Here is a 13,233-nt window from a genome sequence, read left to right on the forward strand (position 1 = left end):
ATCTTACCTTGGGTAGATTTAAATATGCTGGTCATCAAAACTCTTCCCACAAAACCTTTTTCATCATGCTGAGTTTATGCTCTTTACTTACAACTTTATGAGGTGAATGTCCTTGTGCTTAAATTTACTAGGAATTGCTGCCCTGGATAGTAAAGCATCAGGGAAGATGGGAGTCCGAGCAGTAGTCTACTACATGAGTACTACAATCATTGCTGTACTGATTGGTATAATCATTGTGGTCATCATCCACCCTGGGAAAGGTACTAAAGAAAACATGCACAGAGAAGGCAAAATTGTGCAAGTGACAGCAGCAGATGCCTTTCTTGATTTAATCAGGTATGTACCAATAACAATGACAGCAATATTTATATTCACACAAGAACAAATGTAGACAATTTTAGACAGTGACTGCATAAATTAGTCAAATATTTTTCAACTATGTGATGTCAATATCTCTAACTCCTACAATGCTATAAAAGAATACACTGGTTTATTTTCAAATCCAGCTATTGCAAGGGAAGAAATTGCTTCTAATATTCAAAGAAAGATTGTTTCTTTCACTGACAAAAGAAAGAATTCTCTTCTGCTATCTGCATGGGTCTTTCCCCCTACTTCCATAGCACAATCCTTATTACCAAATTCTTCTGCTTTTCTTTATTTCCAACTTTTTACATTTTTCTCATTTCACTTGAATCCCTGATTTAGCTATTCATCTTAATTTTGAATTGTAGCCTCCAACCTGGGTGCATCTACTCAACTTGTTAAATTGTATGGATGGGAAATAAATTCCAGGAACAGGCAAGTAAAATGCTTGAAATAGAGGGGCACAGATATAAAATCTTGTTTTCTCCTTGCTCAGAGACTTTGCAATGCCTCTTTTATAGAGCTAATTTGTCACAGATGTATTCCAGGGAGTAGGGAAGCTGAGGTTGTGAACTCGGGAGCTTTTCCACAGGTAAAGCCACCAAAATTTTGTGTTCCACTAACCCATTTGGAGAAGCCAGAGACATGGAGAAAGGCCTCCAAGATTCATGCTGCCAGGAAGGGGGACTTCAGAAAGACCCATGAAGAGGTTTGCACTCAGATTCCTCAAGATTTATTCAGTTAGGCTGCTTCTAATTCCCTCAGAAATGTCACCATTCTGGAAAAAAATAAACAAACAAGTATACACATACATATGTAATTATATGTGCATGTGTTAATATTAAAGAATACACAAATTTCAGGATTAATTTTTTTCTTGATCATGACAATCTAAATCAAGTGATAAACGTCATGATGTACTAGGCCACATGACTGCAAAAAAGTGTTTGAGAAGTTGAAATGCATTAAATATTAATAACTTCTTTATTAATCCAGACTCAGAATGCATTAATTAATATAAAACTCAAAGTCAGCAATGACCCACAGAGCTTTGTTCATTGGATCGTTTAGCTAATATGCTGCTCCATAACCAAACCTGCTATGTAATATTGGATACAAAGATTTCAATTGCCAGGATCTATCCAACCCTACTGCAATTTTTCCTGATAAAGCTAACCAGGCCAATTCTATATGCAAAGCTCTACTCACTGTATACTTAACTACGTGTTTGCCTTAGGATTCTTTTGAAAATTATCTGGCCACGTCTTTTATTAGGTGTGCCCCTACTTAAGACATTAAAAGAGTCTTATTACTTCTCATGTTATTTTCTTTCTTTTTCACAGAAATATGTTCCCTCCAAACCTAGTGGAAGCTTGCTTTAAACAGGTAAAATTGTTTCCTTATTTCCAATTAAAACATAACAAAGTAACAAACTGATATGTAACAGTGTTTTCTTCAGGAATATCTCACATTTGCACTTAAAACAGAAACAAATATTTTGTATGCTGCCAGTTGTCTAAAAAACCCCAAATGAAACCAACCAAACCCATGCTTTCCTTCCAATTATACTATCTCAAGTGTTGCTTTGAGAAGAAAACACAGCTGGTGAAACACATAAAAAAGTAAATTTTTTCAAAAAATCAAATTTGAAAGCCTACAGTGAGCTTCAGCAAAGTCAATACAGCAGTTGCTTTTCAAAACCAGGGTGATATTCAATTGGTTGATACTGGGATATGAATCATCTGTACAAAGACTGGAAAAAATTCAAGAGGCATCAGTAACAAAATCAAATCAGGGAGCACATAGGAATGCTTTTTCTGTGTCATTTTCCTCCATCATCAGCCTGGTCTTAACCCTAACTGTTTTACAGATTAAAAAAAAAGTCACTAGTTACATTCCCTTTTTTTGAAAGGACATTATAGATTGAGTGAAACCTATTATGTGTTTATTTATAATCAAATTGCTTCACGCTGACCCCACAGACAATCTTGAACTGATACTATTTACCAGTTATTGCTGCAGCAATAAAAGAAGCTGAAATGCAGAGGTTAAGAAGCAAGAGGATAAAGTAGAAACTTTTCAAAGTCCAGCTGAGTTACATCTTGCAGAAGAATAGAAAAGACACAGTAACATTTTCTTTACTTATATAAACAGAAACCAATAAAAAACAGTGACTTTCTGGATTAAAGATCTGGTCAAGATTAAAGAAGAACTAGATCCAGGTCCAAAACCAACAAATGCTGTGCCTTCATTTTCAGCAAGGATGCTGATGATGAACTCAGGACAGAGATGCAGAAGAGCAGCATGGAAATACAGAAGTCTGTATCTAACCTATGAATTAAGTTCAAATAATTTAATGTAATAAAGTCAGGGAATGATATAATTTTTATCTCAATGAAAGAATTAGGGAATAAAGTTACAGATCTAGCAGCAAGTATTTTTAATAAATTTAATAAGTTGGGAAGTTATTATCTCTAACTGATAAAGAAATCACTGCCTTTCAAATTGCAATTGCAAAAGTATTTGGGAATTTATTTAAGCAGTTAATAATCCATTAGCTTGATCTTGGTTGTGCTGAAGGATATAAGTACTTTGAAGGAAACACTAAAGACTTCATAGTGAATGAAAATGAAAAATACATTTTAAAAAATTTAAATATAAACACAATTTTCAGGAATATAGATTGTACCATAATAACCTTCCATCTTTCATCCATAGGTTTGCTCTTTTTGTTGGGTTTTGGTTTGTTTTATTTTTTCGTGGTGGATGTTCTTTTTGTTATTTTTTGGGGGTGGGTTGTTTTGTTTGTTTTAATTGGTTTTTTATATTGTAAAACAAAGCTTTTAATATGAGAGAATATTTGAGCAGGGAATAAGATTATTGTAAGAACTGTAATTTGCAAAGCAAAAGAAGTTGCTGAAGGACTGAGAATATCTCAGTTGATATTTTTATGAATTATGTTGCTGTAAGATGCAGACAATGACATTTATGGATGGCAAGAAAAGTCAAGCACTTTGTGTCAAGATAGGTAACAAATGCCAAAGAAGGTGATATGTCCTTGGCACACTGTAGTACCAGTACACAACAAGAAAGTGAATTGGCTCTTGCAGACACTGGCATGCTTGGCTGTCTCCTTCATCACTTATCAAACCAATATCTAGAGATTAACAGCAGTTTCTACTTTGAGACAGAATGTTATCATCAGAAAGAAAAATAAATTAATTTAACCCCCTCTAATTCAGCTCTAGAATATATTAGGTGACAAAACTCCCAAGAGAGGAAATAAAGTCTGTCCAGGGCCTGACCAGGTCACAGTATCACAGTATCACAGTATATCAGAGGTTGGAAGGGACCTCAAGAGATCATCAGGTCCAACCCCCCTGCCAGAGCAGGATCACTTAGGGTAGTCCACACAGGAATGCATCCAGGTGGGTTTTGAAAGTCTCCAGAGAAGGAGACTCCACAACCCCCCTGGAGAACCTGGTCTAGTGCTCTGTCACCCTCACTGTTTCTCCTCATGTTGAGGTGAAATCTTCTATGTTGTAGTTTGAACCCATTGTTCTTGTCTTATCACTGTGAACCACTGAAAAGAGCCTGGCCCCCTCTGGAGAGCTTTCCTACCCTCCAACAGATCAACACTCCCACCCAATTTGGTGTCTTGGGCAAACTTAGTGAGGGTGCTTTCAACTGGTACTCAAACCTAGGTTTTTTTGGTACAAACTATATTGTTGTGGCAGATTTGTTAAATTAAAAATATTTTACAGAAGAAACAAGTATGTGTAAGATTCATAGGTATCCAGGTGATTTTTTACACCTGACATAATAACTTCCTTTTCAAAAGTTTGTCAGGTTTTTCATGTTTCTTAGAAGATTTATGAAGAAGGGTTATCAAACATCTGGCACCAATCTGGTTCTGAAACATCCGAGAGCAGTGTTTGCTGGCCCAAGCTCTCCTGTCACAGTTGTCGATATTCCAAGATGTAATACTGATCCACAGCTTTGCACACCTGGAAACCAACACTGGTGCATGCACTCCACATTCAAGTCACATCATCTGATATATTAGATGCTTGTTTTCTGTCTTTTAGCATCCTTAGGCAGGTTTCTTTGCTGACAAGAGATGTGTACTAGAACCCACTGGAAGGTTTTTCTTTCCTTGTCGCCATTTCCAGCAAATGGGTCCTCTAATGTTAGTACTCACAGCAAGTTTTGAACCTCTGACATTCTGCATCGATAGCAAGCACTTCCCAAAGTAGTTCCACTAAGGCACAGGGCCAAAGTTTTTAACCTCAGTGACCACTGTTAATCAGATTTTCTAACACGAAGACAAGGAAAATCTTACTTTCCTTCACACAATTAATTTTCATGAAATAAAGTTACTTCTCTGGATGTGGAATTGCTCTCCTGCAAAGTGAAATGGGACTTATGTGGAGAAGTGTGCAGGGATTCTAGATGGAGATGGGAAAGCATTTGTAGAATTGCTGGTGGGAGAAGAGTCATGAAGGAAGACTGGGACCTTAGGATTTATTTAGGAAGGATCTGCCTAAATTTGCTTCTGTTCCTCATTCAGTTTTCTGGTCCTTTGGATTCCATTTCTTGTTTTTTCCCAGCAAGTCTGAGGCAAACAAAGCTGTTTACTCTTGCTGCTCCTTCTCCTCCTTTGAACACTTTCTTCCCAAAACCCAAGAGAAGTGGTGAAATGAAACACCCTTTCCCTCCAAAAAAGGACCCCCTTTGTGGTTACTAGCAGCCAGAAGTAGGCCCTGTAGAAAAGAAAGAGAAATCACAGAAAAGCTGAGGAGATCCTTTCATTCAAACTTTTCATCTGAGAACTTACAGAACAACTTCAGGCTTAGTTGGTGGCATTCAGCCCCATGCCCCAGGAAAGTCTATGGGGGCAAGTTAAGATCAAGTGAAGAAGAGTAATCCAGACAATGCTGCGCTTTAGCTTTACTCTGTTCTTCTCTAGTTACTCCCTCTCTTCCTGTAAAAGACTGCAGTCCTTTGGCATTTTATCCTCTGTCAGTACCTTCTTCAATTAAAAACACAGGGCTCACTGGAAATGGCTGGCTGTTATCCCAAACAGCATGCTTTTCAATGCTAGTTATTTCTCTATGACATGCGCTGCTACCTTCACTAGGCACTTAAGGAGGCTTTTATAATTTTTATCAGTAAGAGGAGAATCTGAAAAGCCTGACTGTAGATAAATACTTCTAAAAATAGATTGTTTTACTCAAAACTTTCTCTATAACACTATATTCACCCCCAGTTTAGGAATATCTGAAGAAATCTTTGAATTTTCTTTCAGCTCTGGCCTTATCTAGCCAGGGGCTAAGCAGTCACACGCAGTCTGCTTCTTAGGCAAGTACTGCTTTTTAGCTGCTTATTCTTTGTTCTGTGCTCCCAGGATGTATTAAAAGACCAAAGAAACACAAGAGAACAGAATCAGTTTAGCAATTTGAGGAGGGTCATTCTCTTGAGAATAGGTGGAATTTGATGCCAGCTGAAGCTTAAAGAACTGGAAAAGTGCATCTGACAACTAAATTTCTTCTGAGTTATTTTTAATTAAATAGTCTCTCCTGAATTCATCCTTATCAAGGGTATTGGAAGTGCTAATCACACACCCAGCTATACTAACCAATATATTGTGTCTATTTCTTATAATAGTTTTGACTAGCTAAGATATTTCTGTGTCATCAGCTCTTCTGCAGACAGTTTAGAATGCTGCCACATGTATCCATATTGAAAGGAGAGAAAAAATTAGGAAGATGGAATATCACCACCTCGATTTAACTTATTTTCATCTTTTAGGCTTGCATTTAACTTAAAGTTTTTGCTAAAAGCAGCATTCACTAGAATGTACATCACCACACAGACACAGACAACCTTAGTTATAATATCTCATTGTACTGACAGCAAATTATGAGTTTTCAGAGCAGTTACCCATACAATCACCTTGTCTGCAAGTTAACCAATAGATTGTTCTACTGCCATGTTATAATGTTGCTTCTTAAAATGTCATGCAATATGTTCCAGGCAAATGGCTGTGGGTGTCTGACACTACTAATGTAACTAAAATAATTTTAAAATTAAACTAAAATAATTTTAAATATAAACAATTCATTATATTATGCAATAATTATATAGCATATTTCATAGATACATTAATTAAAATTAAAGTTGTTTATTTGAATCACACCTTTTTAAAAAGTCAAGAAATGCCACTATTTTTATATTTTACTTTCAGATAGGGTTGTTCCCAGAAAGCTGTTACTATTAGCATGTTCCAAATAATATTTCCCTTGCTTATAATTTGTTCTCTGTACATGAACTTAAAGAAAAATTATTAATATATTGCAACTAAAATTTACTAAGAAAGATAACCTGGAGGTAAAGTGCACCAAATATCCGCAGTAATAACAGGACTCTAGCAATGTTGTCTAGACCATCACACTCCTAAAGAGACTTAACTACTTAAAAATTAAAGGTGTCTTCCTGCTGAGATGGAATTCCAGAATCAGGAAAAAAAGTAGTAATAAGAAGAAATATGCTTATTACAACCTAAAATTATTTCTGACTGTGTTTTTGAAAAATACAGAAAATTCATGTGATGGTGCTTTCTTCCCTGTAGCTGCCAAACTTCTCAGACCCTTGTCAGAACATTTGAGCCAATGGACAGTTCCAACCTAACTAGACATGGGGAGGCAATTCTCAGACAAATCAAAACTGTGCTGGCACTGAAACAAAAGCAATTTATCACTTAGCTTGCAGCCTGTTTCAACAGGCAGCAGCCAGCCTGCCAGGGAGAGCACATCTAGCAATGAGAGCCATGTCATGTGTTGGTTTTGATCGAGTCAGACAAGCAGGAATGAGAGCAGTACCTGAGGGTAATAGAGGAGAATCACAACAAAATCGTTTATGATCTGTCTAGGGAAAATAGGAAATTAATAGGAATTTCAGTAGGAAATCAGGCTTTAAATTTAATCCACATTGAACAACTTTCTTTTTTATGTCTAATCTGTATGCCCACAAGTACAGCATATTTTTTCCAATTGAAAAACAGTAATAAAAACACATACAAAGCACAATTGTCATACCTGTACCTAGTAAAAACAGAAATTAGAAGTGTTTGATGTATAGCAGTAGGCAGTATTTTAACATTTCTGTCAGGATTGAATTAAAAACTCTTTAGTGAGAACTTCTAGAAAACATCTGTTTCCACTCTAACACCTTTCTATTACTTAAAGAGGCAATCCTATCCCTCCCTCCCTGGCTGTGTAGTTCCAGTCTTAAGTGAGTTTTGCCTTTTCTGACATAATCAGTTGGTGAGCTGATTCACCTCCAAAGCCTTTAACCACAAATTAACACCTTTTCTTTTTTTTTTTTTCTTGGTAAGTTTTCTGCAAATTTAAAAAGTAGCATTGGCATACTGAAAGATCAAACTAGAACTGATATAGGGGAGAAATTATCACAGGTTGGATGTGAGTGGGGTGTGAAACAGGCCTTTTCTGTGTAAGCCAGCAGAACAACTCAGCTGTCTCCTCTAACTACATCCCAAGTTTTAAGAAGTTCATTTTATTCAAGAATATGTCTTTCATGGAGATTTTCTCTGCTACATGTATTCAGAAACTTCCTATAAAACTCTTTTAAGCAAATTCTATTAGAAATTCTGAAAGGCTTACTGCTTTCAGGAAAATATGTGGAAGGAGTGCATGAACCTCTTCAAGTGTAGAAAGTAATGGAAAATTAGGTCAGTGCGGATAGATGCTGATACTCATTCACCTTAGGAAGTTCAACAAGGACAAGTGTAAGGTCTTTCATCTGGAAAAACGTAATTGAGGAGTTCAGCACAGGCTAGGAAGTACATGGCTGGGGTGTAACTCATCTCAACCTGGAGATCCTGGTGGACAACAAGCTCCATAGAAGTGTACAGTGTGTATTGCAGCAAAGAAAGACAGCAGGATGCTGTGTTACGTCTGCAAGGGCATCACCAGCAGGGATAAAGTAATTACTCTGTTCTGCTCAGTGTGTGTCAGGCCACAGCTAGAATACTGTGTTCGGTTTCAGCACCCACCATACAAAAAAGATGTGAATAGAGTCCAGAGGTGATGAGAGGATCATCACAAAGATGATCAGAGGACTGGGAAGCTGACATATGAGAAAAGGCTGAAAGAAATGTGTTTGTTCAGCATTGAGAAAAGAAGGCTTAGATAAACCCCATCACCTTTATTTGAAAGGTGGCTACAAAGAAGATGGGCACTCCCTTTTTACAAGGAGTGAAGGGGGGAAGAGGAAGGTGGGAAATGGGTACACATTACTCCTGAGGAGATTTTGATTAGATACAAGTGGAAATTTTTTCACAAGAACAATCAGCCATTAAAATAACCTCCCAGGGAAGTGGTGGAGTCCCCAGCAGTGGACCCTTTAATGATTCATCTGGACAGAGTTCTGGGCCATCTTGTCTAGACTGTGGTTTTGCCAAGAAAGGTTGGACCAGGTGATACTAAGGTCCTTTCCAACCTAGTATTGTATTTCTTAATTAAGAAATGTGGTGATTTGTTCCTTCAAAGCACAGAAAACTAATGGCTTTGCCATAGCGGGGTGAAAAAGTATATTATATTTAAGCTATTTTCAGTCTAATTTTTTCTAATTTGAAACACAGGAAAATATTTTCATTAGCCAAAACCTGATCTACTCACTTAACTATTGAAAGTACGTTGTTGAGAAAAATTAAAATAAATTGCAAATTAATAAACAACAATTTTTATCACAAAACTCATGAGCATGACAGATCTTCACTTTTAATGTTGACATCTATGAGAAAATGAGTTCTGGAATATAAAGATGATTTAGTACTTGCAGTTAATATGGACTTCTGTTGCTTTCAGGAAATTTAGGTTTTCAAAACAGTGTATTTTATCAACAAGTATTGCATATACAGTAATAATCAATAATTTGATGTATGGTTTTTACCTTTGTTTGCTGTTATTACAGAATTTCTGTACTCTTTTATTTTTGTTTCAACAGTTCAAAACTAACTATGAAAAGAGAATGTTTAAAGTAGACATTCCATCCAATGGCACATCCACAGTGGCTTCCATAATAAGCAATGTGTCTGAAGCAATGGAAACCCTCACTCGAATGAAAGAGGAACTAGTTCCTGTTCCAGGTTCTGTAAATGGAGTGAATGCCCTTGGCTTGGTGGTTTTCTCAATAAGCTTTGGCCTGGTGATTGGAAGCATGAAGGAGCAAGGTCAGGCATTAAAAGACTTCTTTGATAGCCTTAATGAGGCTATCATGAGATTGGTAGCTCTAATCATGTGGTAAGTGCCTCTTTGATAACTTCCATTTTAAATTGCTAACATTATTTTTTCATCTCAGTCAGGCCCTGGACAGCAGGAGTGTGTTTGGCAGGAAGCTGAACAATAAGCTTTTTTCATGAGTGAACCCAAGAACTGTGATTCTGTGTGTCAACAACTTGTACAAACACACCTGCTCTTCCCATGTGTTTAGCTTTTTGCACGAGGAAAACCAGCGTCTGTGGCAGAACTGAGTTTTACAAAGCCATCCTACATCTTCATGCTATCAGTTTCCTTATATCCTAATCTGACTTCTATAGAGGAAACTGAAAATCTCTCCCACAAGCTTAATTCTACATAGCAAGACCTTGTTGCTGGTTTCCAGCACAAGCTGGTTCCTGCAGTTGCATAGTGTATGTGTGTGTCCTCATATTTTCACTGCACCGCATTCACATACATATAATTTTCCTATTTTGTTTATTGTGTTAAACAGGTAAACAAAATCAATACCTTTTTCCTCAAACTTTAGGTATGAAGTCTCTTCCAACAATGAAGGTTCATTATTTGTCAGGTGGAAGGTTAATTATGAAAAAGAAATTATGTCTTTTTGCCTTCTACACTACGGAAGACAGGCAAATCAACTCCAAAATCCTGTGTAAGAGCACACACACATTGGAGTCCTGCATACAAAACTAAAAAGTATATATTTTTCCTGGAATAAAATTCTGGTTTACCAGGAAACATCTATGCAAAGCAAAAATATTTTTTCTGTCTTTACAAGGACACTTAAGATGATAGAGCAGCGGATGAGAACCATTTTCTGAAATTTTTCGTATTAATTTGATGGCTTAACATGTAGTTGAGATATGCTGGATACATTTCGTTCTGTGGTGGGTTTATGTGAAAAGACAAGTGGATGTTTATAGAAATAAGGCTTTTATGCTCAGCATTAGTTCTTTGTTAATCTGTAGCTGTGCTTACCGATAGGAAAAAGCAGATCATGCCAGCCTTGTTCCTGCGCCACAGGGCAACTGACCTTATCATACTGATGGATTCGTGCCCCACTGGATAAGTGCCATGGCAGCTTGAAATTACAAAAAATTATCAACCTTCTGTGTGGATTCCTGCCCAACAGCATAGGACACAACACAAGCAAGATAATAGAACTGGGCATTTGTCATATTCTACAATAATGTCAGTTGAGCCTTCATTCATCCAGACAGAATTACAGTCGAATTGGCTAAACAAGCTTTTAGATGACACCTGGATTCCTAAAAGGAGCTCATCTCCCTTCATGTCTGAAAGGCGTGCTGTGCATCTTGAAATCCTTACAAGATCCTGAATCCAACTGAGCCTTTTAGAAACATTCACTGTGGTTTAATCCAGGTTGAACTGTTGAGAATTAAACTCTTGAACTACTTCTGAATAATGACAGTCATTTTAACAATGAAATCTTACATTCATGCATGCATATAAACACAAAAGGCATGGATAGGAAAGTGGATTTCTGCTTTGAACAGTACAATACTGATTTTTTTTTTATTGTTATTATTATTATAGGTATGCTCCTCTTGGAATCCTGTTCTTAATTGCTGGGAAAATTGTTGAGATGGAAGATATGGGTGTGATTGGTGGTCAGCTTGCCATGTATACTGTAACGGTTATCATCGGTTTGCTAATTCATGCTGTTATTGTCCTACCTCTTCTCTACTTCCTGCTCACTCGTAAAAACCCTTGGGTATTTATTGGAGGCTTAATCCAGGCATTAGTCACAGCTTTGGGAACATCTTCCAGGTATTATAACAGTATCTTAAACCATATTTTTTTATAATATTATTGGTCCGAGAAATTATTTTGCCTACTGTAACTGGTTAATTCTATATTCAGATATCATTTGAGTACTTTGTTTCTATTCCTGAAATGTTGCTACTCTTCAATAGGGATAATTATTATAATCATCTCAAGTAACTAGTAATAGGACAAGAGAAAATGGCCTGAAGTTATGCCAGAGGAGGTTTAGATTGGAAAATAGGGAAAAAAAGTTACTGAAAGAGTGGTCAGATGTTGGAGCAAGTTGCCCAGAGAGATGATGGAGTCACCCTTCTTGGAGATGTTCAGAAAATGTGTAGATGTGGTACTTCAGGGCATGGTTTAGTGGTCATGTGAGTGTGGAGTGGAGGGTTGAACTTAATGACCTTAGAGGTCTTTCCCAACCTTAATGATTCTGTGATTATATTGACTGGAACTCTATTTTCTATAAGAATCCCCAAAAGGGATTGAATTAGTTTGTTTGATGATGCAGACTGTATGGCTGGAACCCTTACGACTTTGATTAGCCTTGGTGTTTGTGATTTTTAAGTATTTTGTAACAGTTTGCTGGTAAAGGATGCAGCTGGCAAAGAACATGCATGGCAAAATTGGGCAGCACAAAGGAATCATAGAATGGTTTGGGTTAGAAAGGACCTTAAAGATCATCTAGTTACAACCCTTCCACCATGGGCAGGGACACCTTCCACTAGACTAGGTCACTTAAGACCCAGTCCAACCTGGCTTTGAACACTTCCAGGGAGGAAGCATCCACAGCTTCCCTGGGCACCCTTACTGTGAAGAGTCTCTTACTAATATCCAGTCTAATTCTACTCTCTTCCATCTTGAAGACATTCCCCCTCATCCTAGCACTACAAGCCCTTGTAAAAAGTCCCTTCCTGGCTTTCTTGTAGGCCTCTTTTAGGTACTGGACAGCCTCCTCAAGACTGCTTTCTGTCCATTCTCTACCCAGCCTATATTTGTACTTAGGATTGTCCTGACCTAGGTGCTGGACTCTACACTTGGCTGTGTTGAACTTCATGAGGTTGGCATGGGCCCATCACTCCAGCCCGTCCAGTCACCTCTGGATGGCATCCCTTCCCTCCAGCATGTCTGCTGCACCACAAAGCTTGGTGTCATCTACAAACTTGAGGAAGGTGAATTCAATTCCACAGTCCATATTGCTGACAAAGATGTTAAAGATCACTGGTCCCATGACTTGTCTCCAGCTGGACATTGAGCCATTGACCAAAACTCTCTGAGTGTGATCACCCAACCAGTTCCTTATCCAGCAAGTGGTCCATCCCTCTAGTCCATGTTTTTCTGATTTAATGTCCAGGATGTCATGTAGGACAATGTCAAATGCCATATGCAAGTCCAGGTAGATAACATCAGTTGCTCTTATCCACTGATGCTGTAACTCCATCATAAAAGGCCAGCAAATTCATCAGGTATGATTTGCCCTGAGGTCAGAGGGGGTTCTGAGAGAGCTTGAGAGAGAGCTTTCATTGGCAGCTGATGTTCTGTGCTCAAAGCCCTTGACAGACAGTGATAAATATAAAAATCCTCCTTGCGTCTATGATTAAAGGCACCATTGTTGTAATCAAATATACAGTTCTAAACCATGTGACTTTTCATAAAGGACCTTTCATTCTGTATTACTAAATTCAAGCCTTTGGGCTTTGGGATTATTTGGAGGATCTGGAAGAGAAGCTGCTATGACCATTAGTGTAGAATCTGATTAATCTTCTGTATCACCAAGAAA

At 37.6% G+C, this 13,233-nt stretch overlaps 1 protein-coding gene across 4 annotated transcripts in view; it reads left to right on the plus strand.

Annotated features, from left to right (window-relative positions):
• SLC1A3 (solute carrier family 1 member 3) overlaps nucleotides 1-13,233 on the plus strand; it is a 62,608-nt gene that overhangs the window by 44,853 nt on the left and 4,522 nt on the right. For 3 of the 4 annotated variants that reach the window (XM_054398220.1, XM_054398222.1, XM_054398223.1), the window contains 4 exons: nucleotides 132-336; nucleotides 1,707-1,749; nucleotides 9,391-9,686; nucleotides 11,223-11,456. In XM_054398220.1, coding sequence (XP_054254195.1) covers nucleotides 132-336; nucleotides 1,707-1,749; nucleotides 9,391-9,686; nucleotides 11,223-11,456 — 778 coding nt within the window. The remainder of the gene's footprint in view (nucleotides 1-131; nucleotides 337-1,706; nucleotides 1,750-9,390; nucleotides 9,687-11,222; nucleotides 11,457-13,233) is intronic. The other variant, XM_054398224.1, reaches the window with a different exon arrangement.

This window comes from Indicator indicator, chromosome Z (assembly GCF_027791375.1).
Source record: "Indicator indicator isolate 239-I01 chromosome Z, UM_Iind_1.1, whole genome shotgun sequence".
NCBI lineage: Eukaryota > Metazoa > Chordata > Aves > Piciformes > Indicatoridae > Indicator > Indicator indicator.